Source organism: Hyperolius riggenbachi, chromosome 11 (genome assembly GCF_040937935.1).
Source record: "Hyperolius riggenbachi isolate aHypRig1 chromosome 11, aHypRig1.pri, whole genome shotgun sequence".
In the NCBI taxonomy this organism is placed as follows: Eukaryota; Metazoa; Chordata; class Amphibia; order Anura; family Hyperoliidae; genus Hyperolius; species Hyperolius riggenbachi.
The window spans coordinates 122600435-122621359 of NC_090656.1; the positions used below are offsets into that span (position 1 = coordinate 122600435).

Sequence of the window (20925 nt, forward strand, 5' to 3'; positions counted from 1 at the left end):
AACACCCTTTTACACAGAGAAATGATAATATCTTTGATAACGTAAAATCTGTACATATAAACAAAATAATATGACAACAACTATAACTGTGCAAGCTTCTAAAATGATAACTACTTCAAAAACTATAATGTTCTAATGTTGTTAACGATATTTTTCATAGCACCCATTTATCTCCTTTTTTTCTCCGTATTAATGATAATTGCATTAAAGTCTATGGCGGCGCCCTTTTCGTCCACCCTCATCCTGCACCCTTTTTTCCTGCTACCAAGCCAATAAAGCTTACCATTTAGAATGAACTCATTCTGGATGGACTTGCCATTGAAATCACCACACAGTCCACAGGTTGTGCTGGCATATTTAGAATCTAATTCCAGCTATAGAAAGCAAATGGAAAAAGTAGAGTTATGTTTACAACAAAACATACCAGAATCATGGATAGTTTGGGTAAAATGGGGTCCTGGTCAAAAATAAACATTGCCCCCTTAGATTTGTATACTGTACTGGCTCTACGTTGGTTGTGACCTCCATAATCATTGCCTTAGGGGCCCTTAAAGCAAATCTGAAGCTAAAATAAATGTATGGGAGAGCAGGCAGGCACTCGGGGTAATAGAGCCAAAAGTCAGAAATGGTAGCCAGTACACTATGTGCTCAAGACTAGTAAAGGAGAGAGTTCTTCAACAATCAAAGGACATAGGAAAAGTCTGGCACTATAGTGTTTATTGTGCAAAAAGGTGACACATCAAATGGATTAAAGTGCATCAACAAGGCATGATGTGCATTCATTAATCATGCAGTAAAAACATAGCAACATGGTGTCTTCGTGCTCGACTGGGTACGAATGGGAGGCAGCGGTGGTGAGTGCCACAAGGTGCACGGCCTAACGACCGTTTCGCATGGCTTGCGCCAAGCTTTGTCAAAGGTGAAATGTGCAACCATTCCCATTCATACCCAGTCGAGCATGAAGACACCATGTTGGTATGTTTTTACTGCATGATTAATGAATGCACATCATGTTTTGTTGATGCACTTTAATCCATTTGATGTGTCACCTTTTTGCACAATAAACACTATAGTGCCAGACTTTTCCTATGTCCTTTGATTGTTGAATCTAAAATAAACTTATGAGATAATGAATTGTATGTGTAGTACGGATAACAACTAGGACATTAGTAGCAAAAAAGTCTTGTTATTGTTATCTATGCAAAAAAAAGCTTCTCTGAGCTATTTGACCAACTTGGTTAAACTCGATCCTGTTTTATAATGAGCTTAAACAGCCAAGAAACAGTGAGACAGATTATGATAAGGTTTTACTGCTGGAAAGTTCAAGGGGTCATTATCTCTGCTCTGTTTTATAGCTTAAAATACAGGGTGTGGTTTCTAAACTGCAAATGTCACAGAATTATGCAATGTTATAAATAAAGCTATAAAAATGAAAAAATAAAAACATGAGACTTTTATTTGATATGAATGTTCTATGTATTATCCATACTACTCATACAATTCATTATCTCATAACTTTATTTTCGCTTCAGATTTTGGTCCTGAACAGTTGTTTAGTGTACAGGTGTCAAACTCCAGTCCTCAAGGGCCAGATTCATGCCAGTGTTTAGGATGAACTGAGAAATGGAGAAATGTGTTCTACTTAATGAATGACACCTTTCCTGATGAAGCCCCATCAAATAAAGTGAGCTGTGTCAAAAATGTGTGAGAAACACAGCACTTCAGGACTGAAGTTCAACACAGGGCCGGGCCGAGGCAGAGACGAGAGAGGCTCCAGCCTCAGGGCCAATGTTGCCAACCATCCATGAAAGTACGAGCGGTCCACCTTTTTAACCCCAAAAAGGCAGTGTCCTTACCTGCCCGTACTTAGGGAAAGGCATCCGTCCATGGAGGGTTGGCAGGCGGGACGTGAACTGACTGTGGCGTCTAATAGACGCCGCATCAGTTCACCAGCAGCAGAGCAGGGCTACGGGAAGATGGCTGCTGAAGCCCTGCACTGGAGACTATTTATTTCTCCAGTACTGGGCTTCGGGTGCCATCTTCCCGTAGCCCTGCTCCGCCTGTGAGTGAGAGGCTGAGGCTGATCGCGGGAATTTTGCAGCTGCTGGCTGCGAAGAGTCAGACCGGGGGAGCTGCGCTGGTGGGAGGCCAGGACTAAGGAGAGGAGTTGTCTGCAGCCTGCAGGTAAGTAAATGTTTGTTTTTGTTTTTTTACAGGTGCTGCCCACATGTATTTATTAGTGACAGGTGCTGTCCATGCCCACATTACTGGTGACAGGTGCTGCCCATGCCCACATTACTGGTGACAGGTGCTGCCCATGCACACATTACTGGTGACAGGTGCTGCACATGCCCACATTTCTGGTGACAGGAGCTGGTCATGCCCACATTACTGGTGACAGGTGCTGCCCATGCCCACATGTATTACTGTTGACAGGTGCTGCCCATGCCCATATTACTGGTGACAAGTATGGATGCCCATGCCCACATTACTGGTGACAAGTGCTGCCCGCATGTATTTACTGGTAAAATGTGCTGCCCACATGTATTTACTGGTAAAATGTGCTGCCCACATTTATTTACTGGTGAAGTGTGCTGCCCATGCCCACACGTATTTACTGGTGACAGGTGCTGCCCATGCCCACATGTATTTACTGGTGACAGGTGCTGCCCATGCCCACATGTATTTACTGGTGACAGGTGCTGCCCATGCCCACATGTATTTACTGGTGACAGGTGCTGCCCACAAAGTGCATTTACTGGTGAAATGTGCTGCCCACATAGTGCATTTACTGGTGAAATGTTCATCCCATGCCCACGTGTAAGTACTGGTGAAATGTGCTGTCCATACCCACATGTATTACTGGTGAAATGTGCTGCCCAAGCCCACATGTATTTACTAGTGAAATGTGCTGCCCATGCCCACATGTATTTACTGGTGAAATGTGCTGCCCACAAAGGCCTTGATTCATAAAAAGCAGCGCGATAAAAAAAATCATGTAGGGGAAAATACCACACTCTGTATATTACCGGTCTGTGTGCTAATTCATAGAGATTTCCCCAGCTGCTGTTGAAGGTCGGTAAATTACCGCAGCCCATTGAGCGGTGGAGTAGAGCAGTGTGGCGAGATCTCTCTTTTGTCCTGCACAGATGACTCATACAGACGACTCACACAGACTTTCCCTGCCTGCACAGATGACTCATACAGACGACTCATACAGACGACTCACACAGACTTTCCCTGCCTGCACAGATGACTCGCACAGATAACTCACACAGACTTTGGCTCCCTACACTTTGCATTGTTAACACCTCACCAGAGGTGCAGGTAACTTGTTAAGACCTCACCAGAGGTGTCGGTAACTGTCGTGAGGCTTACCGCTTGTTGAAGGCTTTATGAATTGATATTTGCTTACAATTGACTGACATGTGTTGGAGGTAACTACAGCCAAGTCGGTAATTTATCTCCCTGGTCGGTAATGTCAGCTTTTCATGCGGTAACAGCCTTTATGAATTGACACATTGCTAAGTGGTTGGGAAAGTCTGCTGTTTTCAGCATTATCGCATGCAGTAATTCTTTATGAATTGATGCCTTAGTGTATTTACTGGTGAAATGTCCCACATAGCTTCATCTATGTTTCCCTCCTCCGATATTCACAAGAAGTTTTCTAAAAAGCCTGCTACTGACTACGTCCCCTGTCCGTCCAAACCTTGGGATGTCCAGATTTTTTGAACATTTTGTCCAGGAAAATTAAGAAATTGGGTTGGCAACCCTGCTCAGGGTGCAGTGTAGGAGGGGGCCGCACAACTCATTCAGCTATTATTCCCCTATTATGTTTGAAATACACAGCAAAAAGAACTTGTCCTACTTTCTTACCAGCAGACTGTCCTCATCTTTCATTGTTAAGACCAGACCGAGCTTAGACGTCACAGTCAGATATTCTCTAGGATTCTTAATTTGAACTCCAGACCCACTGTATGGCAGCTGGACACTAAATGGAGAAATGTAAAAATAAATATGTCATCATTGCTTCTAGGACCAATCTAATATTATATGATATCTTGTATGAATCATTGTAAGGGGGCGTCAGCTGTTACAAATTCCTAACTTAACAATCCAAAATTTGTAAAGAACTGGATCATTTTGGACTCCATCACCAGGGCAATCCCATGCTCATGTGGTATCGCAATGCACAGCCACTGTGTGTGATAAAATGCACTCCCTATTCACTACAATGAATGGTGGTATGTCTTAGTTTTACACCAAAATCACTCCAGCAAGGTGTTTCAATAGCGCATCACATGCGTTACCGTTGATGCGAATAGTGCCATTGAAATGCAATAGATGTGCTGCCATGAGGAAAATGTACGATATTGTGTACCCAACACTACTACTGCACTGAGCAGGATCCATGTCTTCCTAGTACATCTCTTCATGATACAACTTCTGCAGCATGCCTGTAGAATAGGATTAATGCAACCTAGAGGCAAACCCAGGTAATAACAATAGCATATAATGTAAAGGTATGTAAGTATTAGTCATTCCAGATAATTTATCAGCTGTATTCAAGTAAAGCCAAAGTGAAAGCTAAGCTTTTTGTTGATCACAGAAGCCATTGATCACATTATTATTTAGTATTTACTTAGTGCTGGCATCTTCCGCAGCGCTCTACCAAGTACATAGCCATGTCACTTTACAAGAGAATTTCGGAGGTGCCTGGTAAAATAAAAAAATGTAAAAATTGTTTAAGAAGGAGAGGTAGTGTTTGTCTTACCTCTCCCGAAGAATGAGATCAGTGAAATGTGAATTTATTAAGCACTAAAATAAGAGAAAATGTCCCTCCATTGTAAGCAATCTCACTAATTATTACAGTAACCCAATAAGTTCCCTTAAAATGAAGGGATGTGTTGTCCCTTGGCAGCAACTTCAGAAATGCTCTTGCTGAGGTTCCCCAGTGGATCAGTGGTGGACTGGTGGAGTGTCGGTGGTGAGAGGTGAGGAATGGTGTTGCAGTGTGTGTGTGTTTGGGGGAGGGGTTGGTGGGTGTCAGGGTGCTATGGGTGGTTGCAGGCGTGCTGCTCTTCAGCCCAGGGGGGGAGCCGGTGCCGATGGTGGGCAAGCAGCAAAGCATCTTTACATGTACTGCCAGTGGTCCCCATTGGTCCCTTAACTGACCAATATGAAACCTCCTCAGGGTCCATAAAAGTACAGATGGGGAGCCCCCATGGCACATTTAAAGATGTTTTTATGGAAGCTTGGGCTTGCTATACTTAAGTATATTGAGTGCTGGTGATGAGGAGCGTCATAAGTGGCATTGCCATGAGACAATACGGAACGATATTAGCATGGTACCATTAACTAAAGGTAAGTATGTATTGTTAATTAAGAATATTAAAATACGGGCGGATCCAGAACTACACATGCTGGCCATGGACCATGCACCACACCAGCTTCATCCAGTTTCACAGCTGCAAGGACTGGCTCCCACTCTCCCTTTTAAGTTGCTCTTCCCTCCTGCACCCGCACAGTTACCCTCCCCCCACAGTTACCCTAGCTGCCCTCACCTGCTGAGCCCTCAGAAGAGGCTTCCAGGCAAGCGTTCAGAGAACCATGCCAGCCATAACCACAAATTGAGGCCCAGGCTTAAAAAACTGACTATGCTGAGGCTGCGGAAACCCCACAGGCGTATATGAACACATACTAACTTGGCTTGATTGTCGCATTGAACCATTGAATTTAAAGGGAACCTAAACTGAGAGGGATATGGATGTTTCCTTTTAAACTATACCAGTTGTTTGTCAATTCTGATGACCTATTTGGCTGAAGTGGTGTCTGAATCTCAGACCTGAAACAAGCATGCAGCTAATCAAGTCTGACTTCAGTCAGAGCACCTAATCTGCATGCTTGTTCAGGGGCTGAGGCTAAAAGTATTAGAGACACAGGATCAGCATGAGAGTAGTGTTGGGCGAACACCTAGAAGTCAATGGGGACCCGAACTTTCGTGCTTTGTAAAGCTTCCTTACATGCTACATACCCCAAATTAGCAGGGTATGTGCACCTTGGGAGTGGGTACAAGAGGGAAAAAAATATTTGAAAAAGAGCTTATAGTTTTTGAGAAAATTGATTGTAAAGTTTCAAAGGAAAAACTGTCTTTTAAATGTGGAAAATTTCATGTTTCTTTGCACAGGTAACATGCTTTTTTTCGCCATGCAGTCATAAATGTAATACAGAGAAGAGGTTCCAGGAAAAGGGACCGGTAACGCTAACCCAGCACCAGCAGCAGCAGACGTGATGGAACAGGAGGAGGCGCAGGAGGAGAAGGCCACGCTTTGTGAGACACAACAACCCAGGCCTTGCATGAGGACAAGAAGCGTGCGGATAGCATGCTTTGTACCGCCATGCAGTCATAAATGTAATAAAGATAAGTGGTTCAATAAACAGGGACCATGCGGCAACGCTAACCCAGCAGCAGCAGACGTGATGGAACAGGAGGAGGCGCAGGAGGAGAAGGCCACGCTTTGTGAGACACAACAACCCAGGCCTTGCATGAGGACAAGAAGCGTGCGGATAGCATGCTTTTTACCGCCATGCAGTCATAAATGTAATAAAGATAAGTGGTTCAATAAACAGGGACCACGCGGCAACGCTAACCCAGCAGCAGCAGACGTGATGGAACAGGAGGAGGCGCAGGAGGAGAAGGCCACGCTTTGTGAGACACAACAACCCAGGCCTTGCATGAGGACAAGAAGCGTGCGGATAGCATGCTTTGTACCGCCATGCAGTCATAAATGTAATAAAGATAAGTGGTTCAATAAACAGGGACCACGCGGCAACGCTAACCCAGCAGCAGCAGACGTGATGGAACAGGAGGAGGCGCAGGAGGAGAAGGCCACGCTTTGTGAGACACAACAACCCAGGCCTTGCATGAGGACAAGAAGCATGTGGATAGCATGCTTTGTACCGCCATGCAGTCATAAATGTAATAAAGATAAGTGGTTCAATAAACAGGGACCACGCGGCAACGCTAACCCAGCAGCAGCAGACGTGATGGAACAGGAGGAGGCGCAGGAGGAGAAGGCCACGCTTTGTGAGACACAACAACCCAGGCCTTGCATGAGGACAAAAAGCGTGCGGATATAGCAGCAATGCTTTTTGCCGCCATGCAGTCATAAATGTAATACAGATGAGAGGTTCAATAAACACGGACCGGAAACGCTACACCATCCCAGATGTTCATTGGTCATGTTACTTGGTTGGGGTCCTGGAGTGTTGCGTAGTCATTTCCAATCCAGGATTGATTCATTTTAATTTGAGTCAGACGGTCTGCATTTTCTGTGGAGAGGCGGATACGCCGATCTGTGACGATGCCTCCGGCAGCACTGAAACAGCGTTCCGACATAACGCTGGCTGCCGGGCAAGCCAGCACCTCTATTGCGTACATTGCCAGTTCGTGCCAGGTGTCTAGCTTCGATACCCAATAGTTGAAGGGTGCAGATGGATTGTTCGACACAGCTACGTCATCTGACATGTAGTCCTTGACCATCTTCTCCAGGCGATCGGTGTTGGAGGTGGATCTGCACGCTTGCTGTTTAGTGGGCTGCTGCTGCATGGGTGTCAGAAAATGTTCCCACTCCAAGGACACTGCCGATACCATTCCCTTTTGGGCACTAGCTGCGGCTTGCGTTGTTTGCTGCCCTCCTGGTCGTCCTGGGTTTGCGGAAGTCAGTCTGTCGGCGTACAACTGGCTAGAGGAGGGGGAGGATGTCAATCTCCTCTCTAAAGTCTCTACAAGGGCCTGCTGGTATTCTTCCATTTTGACCTGTCTGACTCTTTCTTCAAGCAGTTTTGGAACATTGTGTTTGTACCGTGGATCCAGAAGGGTATAAACCCAGTAATTGGTGTTGTCCAGAATGCGCACAATGCGTGGGTCACGTTCAATGCAGTCTAGCATGAATTGAGCCATGTGTGCCAGAGTACTACCAGAATCCTCATCATCCTCTTGTGAGCGTTGTGATAGTTGTTGTGATGCATCATAGTCGTCACCTTCCTCCTGGTCTGCTTCTGCTGACCATTCGCGCTGAATTGTGGAAGTCCAACGTGCACCGCTCTGGCCCTCGTCAGTGGTGGCATGAAATTCCTGCTCCAACTCCAGCTGTTCCTCCTCCTCTTCTTCGTCATAGCTGCTGGGGCCAGCGTTCCCTGAGGCGGATGGCCTGATGTTGGTACCATCACGCTGATCGTTTTCTCCTTCAGATTCCCCCAGTTGCATCATGACAGCTGTTTCCTTGATTTTCAACTATGACCTCTTCAGTAAACACAGCAGTGGTATGGTAATGCTGACTGAAGAGTTGTCACTGCTCACAAGCAACGTGGATTGCTCAAAATTTTGGAGGACTTGGGAGAGGTCCAACATGTTGGCCCAATCGGATCCACAGAAGCTTGGCAGCTGTCCGGATGCGCCTCAGTACTGCACCGTCATGTACTGGACCACTGCACTCTTCTGCTCACAAAAGCGGGCTAGCATGTGCAGCGTAGAATTCCAGCGCGTAGGGACATCACACAGCAAGCGAGGGTGGGGGAGATTGAAGCGCTCCTGCATCTTGGCGAGTGCCCCCGAAGCAGTACTGGAATTTCTACAATGTTTGGCCACTCGACGCACCTTCAACAGAAGATCGGCCACGCCTGGGTATGTCCTCAGGAACCGCTGAACTACTAGGTTCATCACGTGCGCCAGGCAAGGGATGTGTGTCAGCTTAGCCAACCTTAAAGCGCGAATGAGATTACTCCCATTATCACACACAACCATGCCCGGTTTCAGGTCCAGCGGTGCCAGCCACAAATCCGTCTGTTCCTTTATTCCCTTCCAAATATCCTCCCCTGTGCTGCTTATCCCCAAGGCAGATCAGCTTCAGCAACGCTTGCTGACGCATTCCAACAGCTGTGCTGCACTGCTTCCACGATCCTACTGCTGCTGGGTTAGCGTTTCCGGATGAGGTACAGCTTTGAGATGCGTTGGAGGAGAAGGAGTCAGAGAGGTAGGTGCTGCTGTTGTTATCCAGTGGGAGGGACGGCGGTGCAGCTGTTTGCGGCGTGGGCAACACCCGCGCCGTAGCAGGTGAGGAATCGCTGCCAGGCTCCACAAGGTTCACCCAGTGCGCGGTAAGGGAGATGTATCGACCCTGGCCAAACGCACTCGTCCAGGTGTCAGTGGTGAGGTGAACCTTGCAGGCAACGGCATTCTTCAAGCTTCGGGTTATTTTGCTGACCACGTGCTCATGCAACTCAGGCACTGCAGAGCGCGCAAAGTGGTAGCGGCTGGGAACCACGTAACGTGGGATGGCCACTGACATCATGCCCTTGAAGCTGTTTGTCTCCACCACTCGATATGGCAGCATTTCGCAGGCCAGAAGCTTGGCTATGCTGGCTGTTACTGCCACGGCCCGGGGGTCATTTGCTGGCAATTTCCTCTTGTGCTCAAACATCTCCGACACAGACAACTGAACCGTAGCGCTGCACACGGAAGGGCTGTTGGTTGTTGTGTTTGATGAACACTGGGAGACCTCAAGAGCACCACTCCGGAAAGTGACAGTGTCAGCGTCGTCTGATGTTTGTGAATGTTGTGAACCACGCAATGGCTGGGCTACTGCTGCTGCTGAGGCGGGTCTGGTGGTGAGTCTGGTGAACCCAAGGGAGGCAGTGTTGCTGGTACCCTGTCCTGCCGCGTTTGCCCACAGAGTGGGATGTTTGGATAGCATGTGGCGGCTCATGCTGGTGGTGGAGAGGTTGTTAATACTTTTCCCCCTGCTCAGGCGGGTCTTGCACACCTTGCAAATCGCCATGGTAACATCCTCAGTGCAGTCTTCAAAGAAAGCCCAGACTTTGGAGCACCTGCCTTGCTGGCGATTTCTGTTTGCTCCTCTTTTGCCTCTCACTTGAACTTCCACTCTTGTGGTGCCTGAAATTGCGCGCCGCCTACCTTGTGGCACAAGGCGAACTCGTGCAGCAGTGGGTTCTTCAACAGAATCATCTGTGCTGCTGCTACGACGGCGATGTTCTCGTTCACAAACAAAATCTGGGTCTCTGTCCACATTGTCCATACCCTCCTCTTCCATCTCCTCAAACTCGTCATATGTCATTGTGGGGGGCCGCCGCCGTGGAGTAGAGCTCCCCAGAACAACCTCTGCGCAGCTCACTCCAACATCGTCTTCCAGATCTTGTCGGCCGACCTCCTGCAATTGCAACCCCTCCTGCCCAACTTGCTCTGGGATTTGGGTTTCCGAGTCCTCCTCGGACTCGCCTTGTATTTCAGTGCGCGGTGCATTTCCCACAGTTAATGGTTGTGAATCCGGGCACAACATTTCTGGCTGTTCCTCCATTGACCTTTGAAAGGTGGAAGTTTGTTGGGCTGGGAATAGCTCCTGCGAATACCCCATTGTGTCCTGAGGTAATTCATCGGACTGGTTATCTGGCAGTTGTGTGCGTGGTGTCGCTGCCGGTTGTGTCAGCTTTGTGCCCACTGGCTCCTTGTAACTGGCTGAGGACTCGGACCTCGTGCGTGATGTGCTGGTGCTGCTTAACCCACTGCTGGACGCTTGAGAGGTCATCCAAGTAATTATCTGGTCCTGTTCTTTTGGATTTGTGAGGGTTGTTGTCCTGGACAACATGGGCGGTATTGAGTGGGTTTTCTTGGGTGCTCCCCTGTGGCCTGTACGTGAACCGTCAGGGGAAACACCTCTTCCCTTGCCCCTCCCTCTTTCACCGGATTTCTTCCTCATTTCACTTATCCTTACAGTACACGCTGACTGGCAGCAGTACAGTGGCAGTACAGAAATGCTATACAGTACCACTATTCCCAGCAGCGACACAGAGCACAATGCTATACAGTGGCGGGTGAGCGGTGTACTACTATTCCCAGCAGACACAGAGTGGCAGTAAACAGAATGCTATATAGTGTGGCTGAGCGAGGTACACAGAGTGGCAGTAAACAGAATGCTATATAGTGTGGCTGAGCGAGCGGAGTACTACTATTCCCAGCAGACACAGAACAGTAAACAGAATGCTATATAGTGTGGCTGAGCGGTGTACCACTATTCCCAGCAGCGACACACAGCACAATGCTATACAGTGGCGGGTGAGCGGTGTACCACTATTCCCAGCAGCGACACAGAGCACAATGCTATACAGTGGCGGGTGAGCGGTGTACTACTATTCCCAGAAGACACAGAGTGGCAGTAAACAGAATGCTATATAGTGTGGCTGAGCGAGGTACACAGAGTGTCAGTAAACAGAATGCTATATAGTGTGGCTGAGCGAGCGGTGTACTACTATTCCCAGCAGACACAGAACAGTAAACAGAATGCTATATAGTGTGGCTGAGCGGTGTACCACTATTCCCAGCAGCGACACACAGCACAATGCTATACAGTGGCGGGTGAGCGGTGTACCACTATTCCCAGCAGCGACACAGAGCACAATGCTATACAGTGGCGGGTGAGTGGTGTACCACTATTCCCAGCAGCGACACAGAGCACAATGCTATACAGTGGCGGGTGAGCGGTGTACCACTATTCCCAGAAGACACAGAGTGGCAGTAAACAGAATGCTATATAGTGTGGCTGAGCGAGCGGTGTACTACTATTCCCAGCAGACACAGAACAGTAAACAGAATGCTATATAGTGTGGCTGAGCGAGGTACACAGAGTGGCAGTAAACAGAATGCTATATAGTGTGGCTGAGCGAGCGGTGTACTACTATTCCCAGCAGACACAGAACAGTAAACAGAATGCTATATAGTGTGGCTGAGCGAGGTACACAGAGTGGCAGTAAACAGAATGCTATATAGTGTGGCTGAGCGAGCGGTGTACTACTATTCCCAGCAGACACAGAACAGTAAACAGAATGCTATATAGTGTGGCTGAGCGGTGTACCACTATTCCCAGCAGAGACACACAGCACAATGCTATACAGTGGCGGGTGAGCGGTGTACCACTATTCCCAGCAGCGACACAGAGCACAATGCTATACAGTGGCGGGTGAGCTGTGTACTACTATTCCCAGAAGACACAGAGTGGCAGTAAACAGAATGCTATATAGTGTGGCTGAGCGAGGTACACAGAGTGGCAGTAAACAGAATGCTATATAGTGTGGCTGAGCGAGCGGTGTACTACTATTCCCAGCAGACACAGAACAGTAAACAGAATGCTATATAGTGTGGCTGAGCGGTGTACCACTATTCCCAGCAGCGACACAGAGCACAATGCTATACAGTGGCGGGTGAGCGGTGTACCACTATTCCCAGCAGCGACACAGAGCACAATGCTATACAGTGGCGGGTGAGCGGTGTACCACTATTCCCAGCAGCGACACAGAGCACAATGCTATACAGTAGCGGGTGAGCGGTGTACCACTATTCCCAGAAGACACAGAGTGGCAGTAAACAGAATGCTATATAGTGTGGCTGAGCGAGCGGTGTACTACTATTCCCAGCAGACACAGAACAGTAAACAGAATGCTATATAGTGTGGCTGAGCGAGGTACACAGAGTGGCAGTAAACAGAATGCTATATAGTGTGGCTGAGCGAGCGGTGTACTACTATTCCCAGCAGACACAGAACAGTAAACAGAATGCTATATAGTGTGGCTGAGCGGTGTACCACTATTCCCAGCAGCGACACACAGCACAATGCTATACAGTGGCGGGTGAGCGGTGTACCACTATTCCCAGCAGCGACACAGAGCACAATGCTATACAGTGGCGGGTGAGCGGTGTACTACTATTCCCAGAAGACACAGAGTGGCAGTAAACAGAATGCTATATAGTGTGGCTGAGCGAGGTACACAGAGTGGCAGTAAACAGAATGCTATATAGTGTGGCTGAGCGAGCGGTGTACTACTATTCCCAGCAGACACAGAACAGTAAACAGAATGCTATATAGTGTGGCTGAGCGGTGTACCACTATTCCCAGCAGCGACACAGAGCACAATGCTATACAGTGGCGGGTGAGCGGTGTACCACTATTCCCAGCAGCGACACAGAGCACAATGCTATACAGTGGCGGGTGAGCGGTGTACCACTATTCCCAGCAGCGACACAGAGCACAATGCTATACAGTGGCGGGTGAGCGGTGTACCACTATTCCCAGAAGACACAGAGTGGCAGTAAACAGAATGCTATATAGTGTGGCTGAGCGAGCGGTGTACTACTATTCCCAGCAGACACAGAACAGTAAACAGAATGCTTTATAGTGTGGCTGAGCGAGGTACACAGAGTGGCAGTAAACAGAATGCTATATAGTGTGTCCCAGCAGTGACACAATGACTGGGGGGACCCTGGCTAGCGTGGCTGGAGCGCGAACTACCCTGCCTGCCTACCCAAAGCTAAACCCACAGACAAATGGCGGAAATATGACGTGGTTCGGGTATTTATTTACCCGAACCACATGACAGTTCGGCCAATCAGAGCGCGTTCGGGTCCGAACCACGTGACCTGTTCGAACAATCACAGCGCTAGCCGAACGTTCGGGGAACGTTCGGCCATGCGCTCTTAGTTCGGCCATGCGGCCGAACGGTTTGGCCGAACACCATCAGGTGTTCGGCCGAACTCGAACATCACCCGAACAGGGTGATGTTCTGCAGAACCCGAACAGTGGCGAACACTGTTCGCCCAACACTACATGAGAGTTAGACAACTGGAATTATTTTAAAAGAAAAAAATCCATATCCTTCTCAATTTAGGTTCCCTTTAAAGTGTGAGAAGGAATAACTATTTTACAACAGGTGCTTTTTGTTTTCACTCTGTCCCTTACCGATCAACCTCTGCAGCAGAGCTCTTTTGACTGATACTGAAGGGGCTAGTCCTATGCTTTTTCTGTTCTAAGTCTGAATGTGAACTTGTCATAGTCTAATATCCCTACCATATTGGTATTATGGATTTATATAGGACTGACATCTTCTGCAGCACTTTACAGAGTACATAGTCATGTCACTCTGACTGTCCTCAGAGAAATGCACAATCTAATCTCTGCTGTACGTAAAGTAAGTAGCAGGGGCGTAGGGATCACCATAGCAACCACAGCAGTTGCTATGGGGCCCTTAGCTGCCCTAACCAAGGGGGGGGGGGCTCTCCTGTCTGTAGAGGCATTTTAGCCAAAAACAGTACAGAGGTCTGCCCCCTCCATCCCTGTTTGGCTGTTCGAACAGTAGAAAATGTGTAGACTGTAGAAGCTGCTCTGCTCCTCCCCCATAGCCCCCCCTCCCTGCTCTCCATGCACACTTGCCTTACTCACAGCCAGCATTTTCAGAGCACATGGTATCTGTGTGTGTGCAGCTGTGCCCTGCCCGCCCCTGCCCTGCCCCCTGCACGAGTGCTTGGAGGCCAGATGAGAGAGCTGCCTGGAGTTCTGGAAGGTGTCCTGTCACTGAGCAGCAAGAGGAGGCATCAAAGTAAGTGAGCTGCAGGGAAGCCAGTGGGGGCAGGAGCAATCGCTGTAGAGCAGGATGACAGTGATTCACACCCCATGCACTGGACATCAGAGAGTGCACAGTATGTGAATCACTGGCACCCTGCTGTACAGCTACTGCATGCAGTACTTAGAGGTCTGATTCTGGGGATTTGTGTGCAGAGTGGTTAAAGCTCTGCCTTTATTAGCTTAATTTTAATGATGTGAAATAAAAAAAATGTGTCTTTTGTTTGAGACAAACCCTCCCCCACCACTTCCTAGCAGTATTTAACCCCTTAAAGAGAACCCGAGGTGGGTTTGAAGAATATTATCTGCATACAGAGGCTGGATCTGCCTATACAGCCCAGCCTCTGTTGCTGTCCCAAACCCCCCTAAGGTCCCCCTGCACTCTGCAATCCCTCATAAATCACAGCCACGCTGCTGACAAACAGCTTGTCAGAGCTGGCTGTGTTTATCTCTATAGTGTCAGTCTGCTGCTCTCCTCGCCTCCTGCAGAACTCCAGTCCCCGCCTGCATCCCTTTCCTCCCTGCTGATTGGAGGGAAGGGACGGGGGCAGGGACCGGAGCTATGCAGGAGGCGGGGGAGCAGCTGAGACTGACACTACAGATGTAAACACAGCCTCACAGCACGGCTGTGATTTATGAGGGATTGCAGAGTGCAGGGGGACCTTAGGGGGGTTTGGGATAGCAACAGAGGCTGGGCTGTATAGGCAGATCCAGCCTCTGTATGCAGATAACATTCTTTAAACACACCTCGGGTTCTCTTTAACCACCTGGACTAAAAGCTACGCAGGGACAGTTGCCTATTAGTATAGAGGATGTGGGAGTATGTATGTGTATTTGTATGGGGGGGGGGGGGGGATGATTCAGTGATACAGGTTCCTTGCCTGGAGGGACAAAACGGCTAGAAACAACCCTGCCTAGTTTAGGTTTCCTTAAAGTGAACATTAATATGGCCAGTTACTATCCTGGGGCTTCTTTCAGCTCTGAAGTCCTCCTGCTCCCTCACCATCATTCCACTCTGCTCCATTCCTCCGCTGTCCCCCTCTGAAAGCTGGGTGACTCAGCACGATAGAGAAGAAGACACGGGGCTGGGCATGCAGCAGGCAGAGGGGGACAGTGGAGGTATCGAGCAGTGCAGGAAGAGTCCCCAGGTAAGTAACTGGCGACAATAATATTCACATAATTATTGTGTGTGTGTGTGTCTGTGTGTGTGTGTCTGTGTGTGTGTGTAGCTAATTAAAGTGTGTGTGTGTGTGTGTGGGGGGGGGGGGGGGGGCATAAGAAAAAATTACTACGGGCCCAGTCATTTCTAGATACGCTCCTGGCAAGAAGTGCATTATTTTGTTTATTAGGAAAGGAGTTATTACTCAAAGTTTAGCTGTTGAAGTCCACTGTCTGTGATTTACACCACTGCTAAGTTCATGCACATTTAGCCTTCCCCATGACCCCTTATTATCACACCCACTTTCCAGTGCATGGACACGCCCTTTTTTGCCATGACACGCTTCATGCACTGCAAGTTCACAGCTACCCCGGTAGGGGATCCAGCACCTGCATAGCACCCTCAATGAAAAATTACTGGAGCTGCCCCTGCCCTCCACACAGACATAAGATCTGCAGTCTCCTCGTTATCGGCACAAATAGAAGACCTGTGGGCTAGAACTAACAGAATGGAGGTGTGGGAAGACAGTATGGCAGACGCTATAGATGTGGTGCAGGGCAAGAATAAAAAACAGGAGGATAGGATCCTGGCACTAGAGACCAAAGTGGAGGACATTGACAACAGGAGCAGGAGAGATAATTTGAGGCTGTGATTTTTCCAGAGTCTGTCACTGACATAAGGAGCTTTACACTAACTGTATTCAAAGCCATGCTTCCAGATTGTCAGGAGGAGTTGTTGAGATTTGACAGAATACAGAGATCACTGGGTCCCTCGAGGAGAGCCAACACTCCCAGGGATATAACCCTTAAAATGCATTATATAGAATCCAAGGAACGCATTTTGAGAGCTGCAAGAGCTTTAGGCCATAATGGAATTGGTAGTGACTTTAAAGTTCAAATATATCTGGATATATCACTGGTTAAGCTAACAAAGAGAAGAGCCTTGAAGCCAGTCACCCTGGCTCTCCAGAAAAGAGCTATCCAGTATAAGTTGGGAGATCCATTCATGCTACAATTTGCAATTGGGCCCAAAAAGTACCAAGTGCATTCACTACAAGAAAGGCTGAAAGCCATGAGGGACAGTGGGCTGCCTGCTCAGAAGGAGAACCTTCAGATGAACCCTTCAGATGGACTCGAGCAAAAGGCTGCATAGAGATTGGACAGAGATCTCACAAATATGCAACAAAAAGTCTAGAGACAGGAAAATAACTCCCTCCAATTCTCCAAAATACCACGGGCTCAGCATCCTTCTCCTTCAGCAGGAGCTACATTAAAATGAGGTTAAAAGAAGTGGTGATTTCTCCTCTGGGCGATAAAGCACATACTGTATACTATGGATAGCACAATGACTCTTGTGTGCACATATATATATATTACATGCTCATCACTACTGATGTCGCATAATCCTAATTTCCCATCGTAAATTATTTGCAATTAGGATGTGAAATCGTAATTTGTAAAATTTTGGGTAATTTTGCACAAAATTTAGCGGTTAATAACAAAGCCCCCATACCCCTGTCGCCATAAAAATGCAAAGCAAAAATATTTTTTAAAGAGGTTCTGTGGAGGGGTTAAATAAACAAAAACCGACACTTACCTGGGCTTCTATCGGCCCCCTGCAGCTCATGTCCCACGCCCTCCTTCTACGATCCTCCGTTCCCCACTACCGGTCCCAGTCTAAATATGCGTCTTACTACTGACTGCTGCGCGTGTACTCTATCCCGTGCACGTCATCAGGAGCTAACTGCGCAGGCAGAGTACAAGAAAACTTTGTACAGGGCCGGCCTTAGGTTTTACAGCGCCCTGAGCGAAACCTGATTTTGTGCCCCCCCCCTACCCACGTGCATATACACACACGCACGCATGTATACACACACACAGGGCCATATGCAATTTCCCTTTTCTCCTGAGATATCTCCTAGGACAGAGGTTCCCAAACTTTTTGACGTTGTGACACATCATGCCAAATGCCCAGATCTCTGTGACACGTCACGTATGTATAATAGAAAAAATACTATTAATAACCACGAATTGATGGAAAGAGTGCATTATTCTGAATACACTTAAAATTGAAGGCTAGAACCTTTCAGGAATATTAATAAAAACAATCAGTGGGACAGTTAGCCACCTCCCCCCCATTTAGAATGATAGCACAGCACTGATAATTTGCACCACGCGTTATAGCAGCAGTGCGCCCCCCCCCAAAAAAAAACGCCCTCAGGCTCAGTATAGATAGGCAGCCAGGTATAGGTGCCCCCAGTATAGGATCTCATGTGTAGGTGCCCTCAATATAGGTTGCCAAGCATTGGTGCATCCAGTATAGGAAGTCAGTTGAAGGTCTCCATCCCCCCATAGGTAGCCAAGCTTAGGTGCCTCCAGTATAGGAAGTCAGTTGAAGGTCTCCATCCCCCCATAGGTAGCCAGACATAGGTGCCTCCAGTATAGGTAGCCAGGTGTTGGAGCCCTCAGTAAAGGCAACCAGCTATAGGCGCCCCCTTGGAAGCTGGCGCCCTGAGCGACCGCTCCGGTCGCTCATATCAAAGGCCGGCTATGACTTTGTACTGCACCTGCGCAGTAAGCTCCCGATGACACAAGCAAGAGTGAGCACTATTCATCTAGTTAGACGAATATTAGACCGGGACCGATGGCAGGGAACCGAGGATTGTAGGAGGGCGTGAGACATGTCATTTAGGATTGTGGATAGTGGTCTGTTATTGCTATAGTTGAAAATGTTATATACTCTAGTTGCATTGGCTTATTACGTTAAATTGACAAAGACAATAGCCACAAGGGAAACTAGATGCTTTCCTTTCTGAAGAAACCATATAATAGTGGCTTGATATCTAATTGGCTGTATGTGGCTTCGCCTACTTCTCAAAACGCTAACCCCAGTCTCCCAGTGACTGGATGTACGAAGTTTGGGGTTTCTGGCTTTTATACTGTGAAAATGACTGCTTTTGAAATTTTTCCATTGAAGTCAATAGGGAACATCTAATAAGATTAATTTCTCAAAGAACAAAACATTGGCTTTTTCCAAGCCAACATAATAATAAGTATACTGTATATGGTGATGATGTCCTTTTACAAAAAAAAGCATATTTTAGGAGTTAGGGTTCTTTATATCGCTGTATTCATAATTATATTATTCTACCAACATAAAGGTAGTATCTCATAGGGCTTGATTCACAAAGCAGTGCTAACTGTTAGCACGCCTGTGAAAACCCCCTTAGCACGTCTAAACGAACTTTTCGCGCGCAAAACTTTATGCGCGTAAAACTTTACGCGTGCACTGCACAGAGCGCAGTGCACTCCGCGCGAAGTGCCCATTAAAGCCTATGGAACTTAGCGCGCGCATAGCAAAGTTTTGCACGCGGCACTTAGCGCGCGATCTGATTGAGAAAACCGGTGCTAACCTACTTAGCACCCTGGTTAGCGCGCCTAAAGACTTTAGACGTGCTAAGTAGGTTAGCACCGCATAGTGAATCAAGCCCATAGTGTGCAGGGGCATAACAGCCAAATAAAAAGAGCTAAATGTATTTAGTACTACAAATCTAAATCCCCTGATATAATAATGTTACAGGAGACACGCTTCTCCAAATTCTCTAATCCCATTTTTTTCCTGAAATAATACCAAACTTAGTTCTTATGTAATTGTTAGAATAAAAAAAATGGTGTCGCTATTCTTTTACATAAGAGATTGCCTTTCACACTTAGGAACACATTTGTGGACAAAGAAGGCCAATATCTTGGTAGATCCAGGGATATAGCATAGTGTTTATGGTTAAGTTAGAATGATAAAAGACTGTTTAAGTGGTTGGGTTTTATTCCACCTTTAAAGGGCAACTGAAGCGAGAGGTATATACAGGCTGCCGTATTTATTTCCTTTTAAGCAATACCAGTTCCCTGGTTACTCTGCTGATCTTTTGCCTCTAATACTTGGAACCTGAACAAGCATGCAGATCAGGTGTGTCTGACAATATTGTCAGATCTGACAAGATTAGCAGCATGCTTGTTTCTGGTGTGATTCATACACTACTGCAGCCAAATAGATCAGCAGAGCTGCAAGGCAACTAGTATTGTTTAAAAGGAAATAAATATGGCAGCCTCCATAAACCTCACACTTCAGTTGTCCTTCAACCCTTTGTGGGAATGGATAAGGGGTCCATCAGTACCTCATTCTCATTTCACTTGGGGAGGAAATAGCTGGCATCTGAGGGTCCCCTTGTTAAAGGGGACTCCCAGATGCCACCATGAAATTTCCCAGGGCCTACACCCACAGGCATGGGGGTAGTCTCCCCATGATTCTCCTGAGCCCCTTGTCCATGGATTGGGCAAAGGCTCTGGGAGAGAGGAGGAGGCTTTCCAGAGCCTCCAATAGCATAGTCCACATGGTCTGGTATAGCTCAGGCAGCAGATCCCCACACGATCTGGGCTCTGCATTCTGGCTATACGAGCCTGTATAAGTGATTAGGTGGTTAAAGAGGCTTGGGAAGGAGTATCCCACATCATATTTTTTATCAAACAAGTTTTAACAGTGCAAACAATAGGTATATTTGCCAGGGATCCTTATACAGCAATATTAAAGCTTTACAGCGATCCCCGGCCAAATTGTTGCCAGGTCCACTGAGTTTTTAGGTGGTCAGTTCTACTGCATACTGACCCCCTAGAAACCCTGGCATGAAATTCACTGCTTTTTCTCTAGATATATGTAAATTTACACAATAGATAGACAGATAGATAGATAGATAGATCGATCGATCGATCGATCGATCGATCGATCGATCGATCGATAGATAGATAGATAGATAGATAGATAGATAGATAGATAGATAGATTATTTAATCACATTTCATAGATAGATAGATTATTTAATCACAAGGACATGAAAAGAAGTTACTGCACTCTCCTTTCTACAAAGATCTAGATAACACTGTTTATTTATCTCTGAGCTGATAAAAAAGGTATTCAATGGCAGGACTAATTAGTAAACAAGTGTAAAATAAACAATGCAAGGGAAGACAGATGCAATGAGTGAGTAGGGTGTAGAATGTGTTCTATCTTATACATGAGGATAACAAATGAACAGTTTAAACTTAAATTTAAATTTAAATAAACAAAAGAGATAGACAACTAAAATGTACAATAGAACTGTTAACATTAAAGCTATAATGTATGAAAGTGGATAAATTGTGTATTTTTTCCATTTTTCCTTATTTTCCTTTTCTTCCATTTTATTTAAAACACATAGCAAATAAGGTAATTACTAAAAACAATAAACCACAAAAAGCCTAAAATGTCCTGA

The 20925-nt window shown here is 46.9% G+C and overlaps 1 protein-coding gene across 1 annotated transcript in view; it reads right to left on the reverse strand.

Annotated features, from left to right (window-relative positions):
* The window catches only part of LOC137537872 (mucin-2-like), a 199267-nt gene that overhangs the window by 129013 nt on the left and 49329 nt on the right, over positions 1 to 20925 (reverse strand). Inside the window, exons 6-7 of the mRNA XM_068259819.1 lie at positions 3877 to 3991; positions 284 to 374 (exon numbers count right to left, since the gene is read on the reverse strand). Coding sequence (XP_068115920.1) covers positions 284 to 374; positions 3877 to 3991 — 206 coding nt within the window. The remainder of the gene's footprint in view (positions 1 to 283; positions 375 to 3876; positions 3992 to 20925) is intronic.